The sequence below is a fragment of the Phocoena sinus genome, chromosome 4 (genome assembly GCF_008692025.1).
Source record: "Phocoena sinus isolate mPhoSin1 chromosome 4, mPhoSin1.pri, whole genome shotgun sequence".
Lineage (NCBI taxonomy): Eukaryota > Metazoa > Chordata > Mammalia > Artiodactyla > Phocoenidae > Phocoena > Phocoena sinus.
Genome location: NC_045766.1, coordinates 84,433,495 through 84,450,136, shown reverse-complemented (window position 1 = coordinate 84,450,136; position 16,642 = coordinate 84,433,495). Strand labels below are relative to the sequence as shown.

At 37.9% G+C, this 16,642-nt stretch overlaps 1 protein-coding gene across 5 annotated transcripts in view; it reads right to left on the bottom strand.

Moving 5' to 3' along the window:
* The window catches only part of CCDC191 (coiled-coil domain containing 191), a 105,067-nt gene that overhangs the window by 42,668 nt on the left and 45,757 nt on the right, over positions 1-16,642 (bottom strand). For all 5 annotated transcript variants that reach the window (XM_032630517.1, XM_032630515.1, XM_032630516.1 and 2 more), the window contains exons 8-9: positions 16,356-16,546; positions 7,958-8,204 (exon numbers count right to left, since the gene is read on the bottom strand). In XM_032630517.1, the coding sequence (XP_032486408.1) occupies positions 7,958-8,204; positions 16,356-16,546 (438 nt within the window). The remainder of the gene's footprint in view (positions 1-7,957; positions 8,205-16,355; positions 16,547-16,642) is intronic.

Sequence of the window (16,642 nt, the reverse complement as noted above, 5' to 3'; positions counted from 1 at the left end):
TTTTTATTTATTTTTTACATCTTTATTGGAGTGTAATTGCTTTACAATGGTGTGTTAGTTTCTGCTTTATAACAACGTGAATCAGTTATACATATACATATGTTCCCATATCTCTTCCCTCGTGCGTCTCCCTCCCTCCCACCCTCCCTAACAATAGCTCTTTAATAAGAGCTCTTTCAATGTCTCTCTTGCCACCAGTAAATTAATCACAGGGTTTTTGTCTATTTCAGGATCAAGGCCTAGATTAAAGCATACAGCTTTAATCCAGCTATTCCCAAACAATTTATTTATGGGAAATATTTGCAAGCCCACGATCACTGGGCAAATATCTGCATTATATAAGAATAATGCTACCTAATAATATTTTGTATCAGCATATGGCTTAATAGTTTTCAAAGCTTTATCACATAAATCTCATTTAACACACTGAGGTGTCATACTCAATTACAAATTCTATACAGATGGGAAAGATGCAGAATTCTTAATCAGAAAAATTTATCCTGGCTAAAATAATGTCACAGTTAAAATGTTTCTTCAAGAATAGTTTGATTCCATGCTCTAAGCTCTGATCAGTTTTTGATTCTGTCACCTGCAGTGGTGTAAGGAAAAAAAGCACTGTGAACTGTCTTATTATCTTAGAAGCTTCTAGCTCTAACAGGGCGCCAAATTTGGGAACTCAAAGATATTTTTGAGAATGATGGAAATATTTTCCATAGACTCAGCCAAAGTGAAAGATGTGATATATGGAAACTCTGAAATGTTAAATATTTTAAAAAATATCTTTTATTTCAGAGATGTCAGTGGACATTTATTCATGAGAACACCTGCTTAAGCAATTTAGCGCCAAGCAGGGTTTGTGTTTTAGGCCCTTTTAAACTTTGTGGTAATGATACATTATTAACCCAGCAAGACTGTAAAAGCCTTGAGTACAGCAACAAGATTTCTTTTGGATCATGGTAACTTTTTAAGGTGAAAATAAGAGAACGAAAGAAAATCTTAATGGTACAGACTGTACTTAACAGAACAGGACTGAACAGTCTGGCTCAATTAGAGAAAATCACCTATTAGCTAACTGATAATTTCAAAAAATTTCAAGGTATAAGATATGGGTTTATGCGTTCCTGTGACGGCACAATTAATGAACATCTAACTATAGATTTTATATTGTCATTTGTTCATGTTACACTATATACTCTGGACAAGATCAGAATTTATCAGTAAACTATAGAGTCTATTATAGCCTTTTATTTTAATTTGCTCTATTTTTCACAATTTTATCTTTTCTTGATAAAATCTTTTGTCTTGACTTCAGAGATCTGGAGACATTTCTCTTGAGTCTAAATTATATATACATTTAGTAATTTTTCTGTTTTATGCAGGTAACAAAAGACTTTCTGCTGACATTTTCCGTTTGAAGATAATAGTGGAACTTTGTGAGGTAAAACGTTCCACAGAGCTATTGGGTGGAACCGATAAGATTCTCTTGGGTCTCAATGGAAACAAGATTATCTAACTGACATAAAGTTACATAAATTGCCTAGGGGAAGGGACCAAATAAGCATCCTCATGATCCCCCTTTGTGGAGACACTAAGCTTAAATTAAGCTTAAATTAAATTACTGGCAGTAATAACGATAATCACAATAAAAAGCAAGGCTGGGAATCATCCAAGTGTTCAATTTAACTTCACACATTTGAGTTAAGTATTGATACTTAAAGGCATTATGTAGAAGGTGGCAGGGGAAGGGTTGGGGGAAGGATAGATTGGGAGTTTGAGATTGACATAAACACAATGCTATATTTAAACAGATAACCAACAAGGACCTACTGCATAGCACAGGGAACTCTGCTCAATATTTTGTAATAACTTAAATGGGAAAAGAATTCGAAAAAGAATCAATACATGTACAAGTATAACCAAATCACTTTGCTGTACACCTGAAACTAACACAACGTTGTTAATCAATGATACTCCAATATAAAATAAAACTTAAGAAAAAAGAAAATGAGTTAAATAGGTTTCCCTACAGATTAATAATTCTGAACTTAGAGCACAGAATTTAAAATAAATGTACAATGTAAAAGAATGAAATTAGAACACTCCCTAACACCACACACAAAAATAAACTCAAAACGGATTAAAGACCTAAATGTAAGGCCAGACACTATCAAACTCTTAGAGGAAAACATAGGCAGAACACTCTATGACATAAATCACAGCAAGATCCTTTTTGACCCACCTCCTAGAGAAATGGAAATAAAAGCAAAAATAAAAAAATGGGACCTAATGAAACTTAAAAGCTTTTGCACAGCAAAGGAAACCATAAACAAGGCAAAAAGACAACCCTCAGAATGGGTGAAAATATTTGCAAATGAAGCAACTGACAAAGGGTTAATCTCCAAAATTCACAAGCAGCTCATGCAGTTCAATATCAAACAACCCAATCCAAAAATGGGCAGAAGACCTAAATAGACATTTCTCCAAAGAAGATATAGAGATTGCCAACAACCACATGAAAGGATGCTCAACATCAGTAATCACTAGAGAAATGCAAATCAAAACTACAATGAGGTATCACCTCACACCAGACAGAATGGCCATCACCAAAAAATCTACAAGCAATAAGTGCTGGAGAGGGTGTGGAGAAAAGGGAACCCTCTTGTACTGTTGGTGGGTATGTAAATTGATACAGCCACTATGGAGAACAGTATGGAGGTTCCTTAAAAAAGTAAAAATAGAACTACCATATGCCCCAGCAACCCCACTACTGGGCATATACCCTGAGAAAACCATAATTCAAAAAGAGTCATGTACCACAATGTTCATTGCAGCTCTCTTTACAATAGCCAGGACATGGAAGCAACCTAAGTGTCCACTGACAGGTGAATGGATAAAGAAGATGTGGCACATATGTACAATGGAATATTACTCAGACATAAAAAGAAATGAAATTGAGCTATTTGTAGTGAGGTGGATGGACCTACACACTGTCATACGAGTGAAGTAAGTCAGAAAGAGAAAAACAAATACCGTATGCTAACACATATATATGGAATCTAAAAAAAAAAAGTGGTTCTGAAGAACCTATGGGCAGCACAGGAATAAAGATGCAGACGTAGAGAATGGACTTGAGGACATGGGGAGGGGGAAGGGTAAGCTGGGACAAAGTGAGAGAGTGGCATGGACTTATATACACTATCAAATGTAAAATAGATAGCTAGTGGGAAGCAACTGCATAGCACAGGGAGATCAGCTCAGTGCTTTGTGACCACCTAGAGGGGTGGGATAGGGAGGGTGGGAGGGAGACGCAAGAGGGAAGAGTTATGGGGATATATGTGTATGTATCGCTGATTCACTTTGTTATAAAGCAGAGACTAACACACCATTGTAAAGCAATTATACTCCAATAAAGATGTTAAAAAAATAAATAAAATAAATGTATAACTAGGAAAGTTATTTGTATTCAAATATGACAGACAAATAATTAAAAACAAAACAAAAAAAACTTAACTGTATATAGTACCAAACACCATAAATAAACCAAAAAGACAAAAAAAAAACAATGAAAAAAACCTGCAGAATATATAATAATAAAAGCATAAATAGTCTTAAAAATATAAAGAGCCCCTATAAACAAGAAAAAGATATATATTCAAGGATAAAAATGGATAAAAGGCATCACTATTCATCTTTCTATACCCATTTTCAGATACATATATATATGTAAATGGAAAATATAAAAAATGTTTAACCTCACTAGTAATAAAAAATGCAAATGTTGAAGCAATAGTAACACAAAAAATACTTTACTTGTCAACTTGGCAAAAATGATAAATATGTTATCAGGCAGGAAAACAGGTACTTCTTTGACACAACCTTCCTGGAAGGGCAATTTGGTAAAAGTCTTTAAAACATGCATTCTATTTTTAGGTATTTATCCTAAGTAAAGCCTTATGGATGTGTGCAAAGACTTAGCTACTTGTTCACTGAAGCTCTGTTTATAATAGCGGCAAACTAGAAACAACTTAAATGTCCAGCAACAAAGAAGGAGGTATACAGTCTAGCTCGTGGTTCATGATAGAATTTCATGCAGCCATTAAAAAAGATGGCACAGAATGACAGTCCTTAACCAGGGGTTATTCATCAGGTTCACCTGTGGAACTTTAAAAAAAGTATGGTGCCCCACACCCAGAAATTCTGATTTAGTAGAATTCTGATTTAGTAAATTCTGATTCTATGTTATACTCTCAGTTGGGAACTACTGTTGCAGAAGTAGATTTAGTGACACAGAAAATTCTCGTTATATTGCAGAAATAATTTTAGAAAAACAGATTACGTTATTATTAAGTAGAAAAATATATTCTCATCAAAGTGGGTATAGAGGGAACATATCTCACCATAATAAAAGCCATTTATGATATACCCATAGCCAATATAATACTCAATGGTGAAAAGCTGAAAGCCTTCCCAGTAAATTCAGGAACAAGACAAGGATGCCCACTCTCACCACTTCTATTCAACACAGTATTGGAAGTCCAAGCCACAGCAATCAACAAGAAAGAGAAATAAAAGGTATCCAAATTTGAAGAGAAGAGGTAAAACTGTCACTATTTGCAGATGACATGATTCTCTATACAGAGAACAATAAAGACTCTACACAAAAACTATTAGAACTAACAAATGAATTCAGTAAGGGGACTTCCCTGGAGGTCCAGTAGTTAAAACTCCATGCTTCCACTGCAGGGGGCATGGGTTTGATCCCTGATTGGGGAACTAAGATCCCGCATGCCATGTAGCATGGCCAAAAAAAAAAAAAAAAAGGAATTCAGTAAGGTAGCAGGATACAAGATTAACATACATAAATCTGTTGCATTTGTTAATACTAACAATGAAATATCAGAACGAGAAAGCAAAAAAGAAAATCCCATTTAAAATTATGTCATATTGGCACAATACTGTAAATCAACTATACTTCAATAAATAAATAAATAAATAAAATAAGGTTGTGTCCAAAAAAACCCCAAAAAACCTAGGAATAAACTTAACCAAGGAAGTGAAAGACCTATACACTGAAAACTACAAAACACTGATAAAGGAAACTGAAGGTGATTCAAAGAAATGGAAAGATATCCCATGCTCTTGAATTGGAATAATTCATACTATTAAAATGGCCATACTGGGCTTCCCTGGTGGTGCAGTGGTTGAGAGTCTGCCTGCCGATGCAGGGGACACGTGTTCATGCCCTGGTCCAGGAAGATCCCACATGCCGCGGAGTGGCTAGGCCCGTGAGCCATGGCTGCTGAGACCGTGTGTCCAGAGCCTGTGCTCCACAACGGGAGAGGCCACAACAGTGAGAGGCCCGCGTACCGCAAAAAAAAAAAAAGCCATACAACCCAAAGCTATCTACAGATTAAATGCAACCCCTATCAAAATACTCATGACATTTTCCACAGAACTATAACTAATAATCCTAAAATTTATATGGAATCTCAAAAGACCCAGTATTGCCAAAGCAGTCCTGAAGAAAAAAAACAAAGCTGGAGGCATAACACTTCCAGACTTCAGACAATACTACAAAGCTACAGTAATCAAAACAGCATGGTACTGGCACAAAAACATACATACAGATCAATGGAACAGAATAGACAGCCCAGAAATAAACCCACACACCTACGGTCAATTAATCTATGACAAAAGAGGCAAGAATATACAATGGAGAAAAAAGTCTCTTCAGCAAGTGGCGCTGGGAAAGCTGGACAATCTCATGTAAATCAGTGAAATCAGAATACTCCTTCACACCATATACAAAAATAAACTCAAAATGGTTTAAAGACCTAAATATAAGACATGATATCATCAAACTCCTAGAAGAGAACATAGGCAAAACATTCTTAGACATAAATCATAGCAATATTATCTTAGATCAGGCTCCCAAAGCAAAAGAAATAAAAGCAAAAATAAACCTAATCAAACTACTAAAAAGCTTTTGCACAGCAAAGGAAACCATCCGCAAAATGAAGAGACAACACACTGAATGGGAGAAAATATTTGCAAACAATGCAACTGACAAGGAGTTAATAACCAAAATATACAACAATGCATACACCTCAATATCAAAAAAGCAAACAACCCAACAAAGAAAATGGGCAGAAGACCTAAATAAACATTTTTCCAAAGACATACAGATGGCCAACAGGCACATGAAAAGATGCTCAGCATCACTAATTATTAGAGAAATGCAAATCAAAACCACAATGAGGTATCACCTCACACTGGTCAGAGTAGCTATCATCAAAAAGTCCACAAATAATAAATGCTGGAGAGGGTGTGAAGAAAAGGGAATCCTTAAACACTGTCAGTGGGAATGTAAATTGGTGCATCCACTATGGAAAACAGTACAGAGATTCCTTAAAAAAATAAAAATAGAGCTACCATATAGATCCAGCAATCCCACTCCTGGGCATACATCCAGAAAAAATGAAAACTCTAATTTGAAAAGATACATACACCTCAATGTTCATAGCAGCACTATTTACAATAGCCAAGACATGGAAACAACCCAAGTGCCTATCAACAGACGACTGGTTTAAGAAGATGTGGTGTATATATATACAGTGGACTATTACTTAGCCATAAAAAAGAATGAAATATTGCCATTTGCAGCAACATGGATGGGCCTAGATAATATCATACTAACTGAAGTAAATCAAACAGAGAAAGACAAATATTACGTGATATCACTTATGTGTGGAATCTAAAAAATAATACAAATGAATGTATATACAAAACTGAAATAGAGTCACAGACATAGAAAACAGACTTATGGTTACCAAAGGGAAAAGGAAAGAGGGAGAGATAAATTAGGAGTATGGGATTAATAGATACAAATTACTGTATATAAAACAGATAAGCAACAAGGATTTACTGTATAGCACAGGGAACTATATGCAATATCTTGTAATAACCTATAATGGAAAATAATCTGAAAAATATATATATATAACTGAATCACTTGTGCTGTATACCTGAAACTAACACAATATTGGAAATCAACTGTATTTCAACTAAAAAAAAAGGAAGAAAAAATACATGGCCTTGGGCTTCCCTGGTGGCGCAGTGGTTGAGAGTCCGCCTGCCGACGCGGGGGACACGGGTTTGTGCCCCGGTCCGGGATGATCCCACATGCTGCAGAGCGGCTGGGCCCGTGAGCCATGGCCACTGAGCCTGCGCATCCAGAGCCTGTGCTCCGCAACAGGAGAGGCCACAACGGTGAGAGGCCTGCATACCGAAAAAAAAAAAAAAAAAAAAAAATGACCTTCCTTTTCCTGTATTATGACAGATTAGATATCCTCAATGACTTGACTGAAGAAAATTTAAAAGCTAAATACAACATTAAAGAGAAAAGTCTGCATATGCCTGAATAGAGAAAAGACAAGATGGCTATACTTCAACATGTGGTTATTTATTGGTGGTTATCTCTAAATGATAGAATTATTGCCTACTTTTCTTTTTCCTCTGTCATTTTCTCCTGCCAAATTGCTACAATTAATACATATGATTCTTCTTATTAGGAAAATAAAAACTTAAACATTCCCGTCTTATAAGTCACAAGCTCATTTAGAAAGGAAATGCCTGACAATCAAATAAGAGGTGTTCAAGAGTTGTAAACAATGCTTTATATATCTGTTCCTGAAAGAGTCTTTCGCTTAGTTGTTTTAAATTCCCTGTCTATATTACGTCTTTACCAAGTTTCAACTATACCAGTTTGTATGTGATTATAAAAGAGGATTCATTTCAAGAAAATCAACACTGACTGAAAGGTAAACTCTGTGCACTGTAGCAGCTCTCATCTTTTAGATAGCCCAGGCCAGGCAACCTGACAACAGCTAACATACCCCAGGCTATACAAGTATAAAGCTCAAAAGCAGGAAAACTAAGCAAAGGAAAAGCAACTTACCTCTCCATTTCTAGGTGGATCCTCCATGGCTGTTGCCTCCTCAAGTGGACTGATGCTTGATGACACGTTTGCACTGAGTTTCCCTAGTGATGCTGCCTTCAGCAGCTCATTCATTTTCTTCCTAGTTTCCTCCTTTGTAACAGCCAGCTCTCTGTTTTGGATCTCTGCACGATGCCAATGCTGCCATTCTGCAAAATGGTGTCGGAGAACTTGTTTCCGGTTATAGTCAGTGGCCAGTTGTTGTTTTCTAAGAAACAAAGCACTTCCATTAAAAAAAAGAAGCCATTTACTGCTTTTTGGTTGATAATATAAATGAAATACAAGTCCAAAGGAGTCCCAGAAATGCTCCATTTTAGCTCCAGCTTATTCTTTTATTTAAGCTCAAAGGAATCATTTTATAAAGCTCCCCAAGGCAAAGGGTCTGCTCATAGAAGTCATTGGCACCTCAAGGCATTGCTTCAGAAGAGTGACTGTTCTGTTCTATCACATCACTAAGGCATATTAAATTTTCTGATTACCATAAAATAGTTTCTGAGAGCTTTTGGAGGGGAAGGAGCAGAAAGAATAGGTATTCAAATAACTGCTTTTAAAAAATATGCATACATGAGGGAGATATTCAGCTATACTTGCAAATCTAAGGAAGACAAGAGGTTTGGGAGAAAAAGAAAGGAACGAAACTTAACAAGTGAATTGTCAATAATTAAGTATAAGACTTATAAAAATCAACATGAAATTATGAGGGTGGATCTTGTGAAAGAAGGACTTGGTCAGGGAAAGGCTCTCTATAGAGAAGGTCTCATTTACCAAAGCCATAAACTGAGTGAATGAAGAACTGCTTTGTTAAGACACTTGTTGAACATTAGAAACGTGTGAAGGGCATACACAAGGCACTTGCTCTCAGAGAACTCACTCACAGTCTAGTAGGGGGTCTGATTCACTCTATTCCTAAGGAGGAGCTCCTTTTGATTCCTGGAAACTTCATGATGTTAGAGGACGTGCCTGAGTGGAGTTGGGAACTGTCAGCTACATTCCCCTCCCAAAGGGACTCTCCAATAGGAGACATGTTTGTGGTAGCCAGTTGAGAATTCAAGTGTAGAGCTTTCTGAGATCAATCTATAAGTGGATGATTATTGTCTCTGAAGAAGTAAGCTGTAGATCTTGGAACTTATGTCGCAACCGGGGTCAGTTTCGAGGTTTAAGATCTGATTGTTTAGATACCTACGTGATTTTATCTTGTAAAGATGACTGGAATAAGGTCTCTACAACACTATTTGCATATCCATTTCTGTTAAACATAAATAATGTTTAACCCACCTCATGGACTTTTTGGGGTCATATCAAAAAAATCGTAACATTTTAAGCCAATGAGTCAGAAGAACATTTCTACAGTTCTTAAATGCTTAAGTGACTTTTAAACCTTTTTTGACTGCCACCTAAAGAAAAAAGTATCACACTATGACTTCAAAATAAGTTGATGTGTGTACATGTGCATGAAACAAAAGTATATATAATTGAAACAAAGGTTCCACCAAACGATATTCACCCTTACTACCAGAGATGTACTCCAATGTTTCTTTTCTATTTTTTAAAAAATATGCCTCATCTTGAGCCTGATTTTAGGACCCATTAATGAGTTAAAACCCTTAGCTTGAAATACTACTCTAGAGTCACAGAATTTAACATTATGTCGGAGAAGTTGGGTGAAACAACCAATTAGTGAGAGTAGTGTTGACTGAAATAATAGAATTCAGGGTAAATGCTAACAGCAATTCTGCCAAGAGCATATTTCATTATATATAATTGCTTCTTTCTAATGCAATGATAGATAATAAATATGATTGACTGATGGTTTTTATAATAAAAATACAATATAGGTGGTAATAAACATCTATATATAATATTTTACTTTGATGAAAAAAAGAAAGTATCTGAAACTGAACAACCTTGAAATAAAAATTTTAAAAGAAATAAGCGTAGCAACACAGGGTAAGAACAAAGCTCCAAAAATATCAATGTCTAAGTAGTGAAACAAACAAAACACCTGATGGCATTTTACTCAAGTAAGTGGAAATCATGTATTTCCACAGACTAGAAGACATATGTTGCTCTGTCTGATTAATGTAAAATTTGATTTACATCAATCTGCTTAGGAAGGAGGAGTGTGAAATTTACTTGATGAGTTAATTTCATGTTTTTACAGCATAAACAGCCAAAAGCCACACTGGAGTTCTGACTGTCAAGGAGAGGGTTACTTGGACAGTATGAAAAGGCAAAGAGAAAAATATTTCTGGTAAATATAACAAAAAGACTAAACAGTAAAAAAAAAAAAAAAAGTGGGTTAAAAACTGCGTGTTAATTATTGTGTTTAGAGCCCTCTCTATCATGATCATGCAGGAGATTTGAAGATGTACTTAAGATATCTATGTTCATGGGAAGGGTAAGAACACAGAAGCTAGGGATCCAGAGACAAGACTGGTTGTACTCTTGCTCGCTTGCAGTTCACTTCAGCAGAGTGACAATATTGCAGATAAGTCCATTTCTATACTTTTTTTTAAAGAATGGATGCACTTATAAAGTTATTTATTTTATTTATTTTTGGCTGCGTTGGGTCTTCGTTACTGCACATGGGCTTTCTCTAATTGCCGTGAGCGCGGGCTGCTCTTCACTGCGGTGCACAGGCTTCTTATTCCGGTGGCTTCTCCTGTTGCAGAGCACGGGCTCTAGGCACGCAGGCTTCAGTAGTTGCAGCACGCAGGCTCAGTAGTTGTGGCGCACGGGCTTAGCTGCTCTGTGACATGTGGGATCTTCCCGGATCAGTGCTCAAACCCACGTCCCCTGCACTGGCAGGCGGACTCCCAACCACTGCGCCACCAGGGAAGTCCCCATTTCTATACTTTTTAAATGATGACACTAAAAACACAAATATTTCTGAAAGTGAAAAATCACTTAAATTTCTTAAAAGCTTAGTCAGATGTGATTTACTTGGGCATGCTAACCCAAAGAAATGGTTCCACAGTTACCAGATAATCATAAAATGAAGGACAGAGTTTCTTTATGGAAAACATCCTATCCCAATATGTTTCCAAGCTGAAATCAGGGAATTTCTGGCAAGGGTCTATAAACTGATCATTATAATTATACAACTGCATGCAGAGAAAGACTGTCTCTAAAGAACTAAGAATATACGATATATAGGTTTAAATAGGAATTTAAATATGAACCAGGATGCTTAGAATCAACACCTCAAATGATACTCAGTTATTGATGCACATTCTAAAACACAGGAGTCAGAACAAGACCAACTAGATATAGGACACTGGGCAAGCAGCTGAAGGTATCTAAATTCCTCCTCAAAGATGGTGTCACTCTAACAACAACAAGCCCTATACTGCCTATCCTACAGGCTTTTGTTTTTAAAGATGTAATTAAATTTTAAAAAGAACCTGAAAATATAGAACAAATTCACATGTAAGGTAATAACACTATCTTAGGACAAGACTACTAGATATCTAAAAAGTGTCTTGAATTTTTTAAAGGGAAATGAGAAATGACAAATAAATAACCACATACTACTGATCTGATCGAGTGCTGAAATCTGAACAGAACATACAAATAGCAATGATGCAAACAGCTGCATTTGGGACGAGCAGGTTCAGCAGGAATAGGAATGCATAAGCTAATGCATTCAGAAATGCACCAGGTAGCCCCCCAGGGAAAATGTGGAAGATAACACAGTTCTGTTTTAAAGAGTTTTAAAGTGAGCCAGTCAATGCAAGTCTGGTCCTCCTGCCTCTCTGGCAGATACCAGGAGCTTTATCAGCTTCAGATGCCATGCAATTTCTAGCCTCTCAACTGGATACCCAGGTGAGCACGGAGGGAAGGGCAATGGACCATGACTAACAGAGGTGCTCCATAAATGACTGCCCTAACGCACGCTGAAATTAGGAGTGCTGGGAATGGGGAATATCTGACAGTTTCTTTTCAATTCAGTCTCCCCACCCCTAGGCTAGCCTGGCGGGTTCACCCCAGCCTGTTCCCACACAAGCTGCATATGTGCTGGTTTACCAGTTTTCCCCTAAACTGAAAAGTGCTCTCTTCTACTTAGCCACGATCTGTCTCTCTCAGAAGATGGGACCAAAGAGTTTCTATTTTTAAAAAGCTGCTTGGGGGATTGTAATGCATGATAGCCAAGTCTATGTCACTCCTAAGTTTTTATATTATTGTGCCTTCTGTTGCAATTATTTTTAGTATTTGGGTAAATTTTTAACTTCTTCACTTAGACTGAAAACTCCTAGAAGGCAGGAGTACCCCTGCTGGTACTTAAGAAAGAGTCTAGGGACTTCCCTGGCAGTCCAGTGGTTAAGACTCCACACTCCCAATGCAGGGGGCCCGGGTTCAATCCCTGGTCGGGGAACTAAGATCCCACATGCCTCATGGCACGGCCAAAAGAAGTCTAGTACACAGTAAGCATCAGTAAAGCTGACTGACTGAATATATGCTATCAAACAGAATAAATGAATGAGTGAATGAATGAATGCCATGGTTTAAGGGACATCATAGGGCCAGTTTTTCTACTGGCCTGCCACTGTACCCTCAAATCCCCATCACTTACATTTTGGGCACTGTCTCCAGACAATGCCTATTAATGTATAAGTTTCCTGGGAGGGATAACATCAGTTGAGGAGTACGGAGACAGAGCATGAGGGGATAGAGGGACACAGGGAAGAGATAAAAGCCTGTTCCAGGAAAGGCCCAAAGTATTTGGTACTGAGTACCAAGGCTCAGGAAGGGTGGGTAGAGGATGTTGAAACAAACCCTGCTTCTTCCCAATTTGTCTAGGGCTGGCTGTAAATTGAGAGAAGAAGGGAGAGAGGAGGAATGAAAGATCTGGAGCCAACTTTCAGAAATGAATATGCTAAAGAATTTAAAAATACAGTTCAAATTCCCATACCACCATGTCCAAGGGTCTAATTTAGCGTGAGTACCAGAATTTTGTTGTATTGCCTGAGTGACTGAATCCTTAGTTAGAGTTTGGGAATATTTGTTAATGTTGCAATTGTATTACAATATTGTATTGAAATTTTATAACACCATTACCATAACTACTTTTAAAAGAAAAGAGATGGACAAAAATTCCTATTAGGGAAAGCAAGGTACATTTTTTAGAAGAAATACATGGATGACCTTGGAGTGGAATGAGACTCTGAGCACAGGCTCAGTAAGAAAATATGGTGGCTGGACTTCCCTGATGGCGCAGTGGTTAAGAATCTGCCTGCTAATGCAGGGGACACGGGTTCAAGCCCCGGTCTGGGAAGATCCCACATGCCGCAGAGCAACTAAGCCTGTGCGCCACAACTACTGAGCCTGCGCTCTAGAGCCCGCGAGCCACAACTACTGAAGCCCATGTGCCTAGAGCCCATGCTCTGCAACAAGAGAAGCCACTGTAATGAGGAGCCTGCACACCGCAATGACGAGTAGCCCCCGCTCACCGCCAACTAGAGAGAGCCCGCGCGCAGCAACGAAGACTCAATGCGGCCAAAAATAAATAAATAAATAAATTTATAAAAAAGAAAATATGGTGGCTAAATCGTGAATGAGAAGAAGCGAGGGATCTGTTGTTGCTCCAGAGAGAAAGTGGGAAGAACAAAAAGGAAAGAAGGCAAAGAAAGAAGCACAAAAGGCTGGGCCCTGCATAGCCAGTAAGAGGAAAGCTCAAGTGGCAAAAACAAATGTGGACTCAAGAGCTGGAGGCTAAGGACACAGTTGACATCTGAGAAACAGACACAGCAAATGATTTCCATGTCCAGGTGGATGGGCCAAAGGACCACCTATGTCTTGTCAATCTGGTAAGAGTTTAGTTGCTACAATGAGTAACCCATTTACAATAAATGCACTCTATCCCTTGATCCCACTATTTAGAAAAAAGTGCTTGAGAATGTTATGGAGTTAAATTGCAGGAGAGGAAGCAACTGAGCTCTTCATTCATCCACTAACTCACCTATTATTTCAACAATTATGTATTTGGTGTCCACAGAGGAACTGGGAGAGACTCCGATGAGCACGGTAAAGAGGGTCCTGGCTCTTCTGACACCCCCGATCCCACTGACATTTCTTGGTTTCTGCTTGTATTGATAGTAGCTACCTTTGAGCTTTTTTCTCCAACTCTATTATTCCAACCTTCTTTGAACAAAATCACCTAACAATTTCCTAAAACAATCTCTAGAACAAAGAACAACATGCAGAGAGCCTGGGATCTGTAGGAAAGCAGCATAAAGGACAGTTTGTATCTAAGAGCTCCTTTCTTATATGTTTCTAGCATGACTTGTTATTTGTTCATTATTGCTCTTGTTTTATATCTACCATCATCTGAAGTCAACTGCAAAATAACTGAAAAACATGACTGTCTTAGGGAGCCATCACCTACATGCTATTTACCTAGGAGCAGCATGTTATAGGAAAAAGCATCTGACTCAGCATCGAAAGGGCCAGGCTCTAGTCCTGGACTGGCTACTCGTAACTTTATGACTTGAGACAGTTGTTTATCCTTTTTGTGCCTTACTTTTATCATCTGTAAAATGAGGGGCTGGATTAGATGCTCCTTGAGGTGCTTTCCTACTCTAAGAACTTTTTGCTCTAAAGTTTTATAGTAAAAAAAATTATTATAAGTTAAATATTTTCTAACTCTGACAGTTAAAAAAATGTAGCACCCATTCTGAACATTTAAAAATAGACACTTGAAAATAATTCACAGATATGAGACAAGAAGTTCTAAGAGGATCTTTAAAAAAAATTGGCACATAATGCTATTATGAAATCCCCATTTAGTGCTTTTATATTTAAATAGTTTAATTGGAATGGAATCTGAAGTTCTTCAGATTTTTCTTCTTCAAGTTTCTTCTGGCATGTGAATTTCACAGACCACTTTTACCTTTAACATCTTAGTTGCCACTCCCTCTATGCCCTCACTCATGATGCTTCCCCTTACCAACACCTCCAATTTCTCTTCTTTATCCAACAAATCCAGCTTTGAGTAAGTTATCATCCCAATTCCCTGGATCAATCACTAGGTCCTGAAAATTTAGACATAAATTGTGAAAGAGCTTTTTTTTTTTCCCACTGAAGATTTCCCCCAGCATAGTGTAGGAAAGGAAAACTGCCTAGGTCACCCTCCTGCTTAAAAACCTTCAGGAATTCACCTTTATTTACCTAAGAACGCCTAAACTCCTTGCCCTAGCATTTAAGGCCTTCCACAAGTTGATGAACTTGACAACCACATGCTTGATGATTTCCAGCCACACGTAATGCCATTATCTCATCTCCCTCTTTCTACCTAGGACTATCCTACTTACTGTTCAGAGCCCAGCAAGACCCATCTTCCTGATAAAGCCTTTCCGGACACTCTGTAGGAGCCTCCCCAGTTACTTCCCTCTACTAAGTTCTCAGCAGCAGAAGGAGATGCATTACAAAGTTTATAATGTTAATCCATACCTGTACTGTTTCTAGATCTCGTTTTCCCCACAAAACTGAGCTCTTTGAGGACAAGGGGCCATGTGTCAGGCTCCTAAGTATTCTCCCCAGGGCCTGATGCTGTCACAGGAATGCACAACTCCAGGGGGCGCCATTCCCTTCTACATGACGATACTTTCACATACCATTCATCCAATTTTTCACCCAGAAGGAATAACAGAGTTGCTCGTAGAAAAGTGATTAAACGTAAGACCGTGAACTGCTCCCTCCAGCTCCCCCAACCAATAAACAAATGGCTCCTTCTACATCTATGATTTCGGTTCAAGAATGCAAAGTTGACCTTGGAAATGAAAAGAAGAAAATGTATTTGATTTTAGGATGATGGAACAAAGAAAGTTTTATTTGAAGGCAAATTCTGTGTCATTCACAAGCCTAAGAGGGAGCTGATATAAAGGTGTCCAAAACCTCTAAAGAAGGTGTGGGGGAAGGGAGAAATCACCCTTGCCAGGTCTGCCTTCCCAGATGAATGTTCCCTGTCTGCCTAATTAACATTCCATGTGCAGACAGTGATTTCTCTCAATGAGAATTACTACCGCATAAGCCAAATTCTGTCTTCTAAATTGTAAGATGGTCCAGGGTGCAATGATACTACATCAAAGGATAAGGGAAAAAGCATAGTACTTGCTTCCTTTAAAATAGGAAAGCATGTACATTGGTATATTTTAATCAAAAATTTTTTTTCGCTTATAATTTTCCGTTACAATTTTCTAGTTTGGGATGTAACAGAGGAAAACAGTGATTATCATATATTATAAGTAGATGAGATGATTCCAGTGAACAGCATTTTTAGAGCTTATTTCTGGATTCTTCAGGAGGAAAGATGTCCTACATAAACATACTAGAAGGATTTTCATGGCATAAGTAATAGTACCTGTTTTCTTCCCTAAGGTCATTTTCCATGGCTTGAGTCTCCCGCCCCAACTTCTGGGATCTTGTGTAGTCTCTCCAGGCCCGCAGGACCCTCAGTTGCAACTTCCAGTCAGACAGGGTCCCAGCTTTCCCCAGCTTAATCCTATGATCAAGAATCAGCTTGTGCCAGGCAGAGAAATACCGTTTTTGACACTGCAATGGAAACATTGGAAAATCAGTACTAGGGTTTCTAATATCTACTAGTGAGAACCCTGTCCTCAGATATCCGCCTCACACTTTTTCTAACAA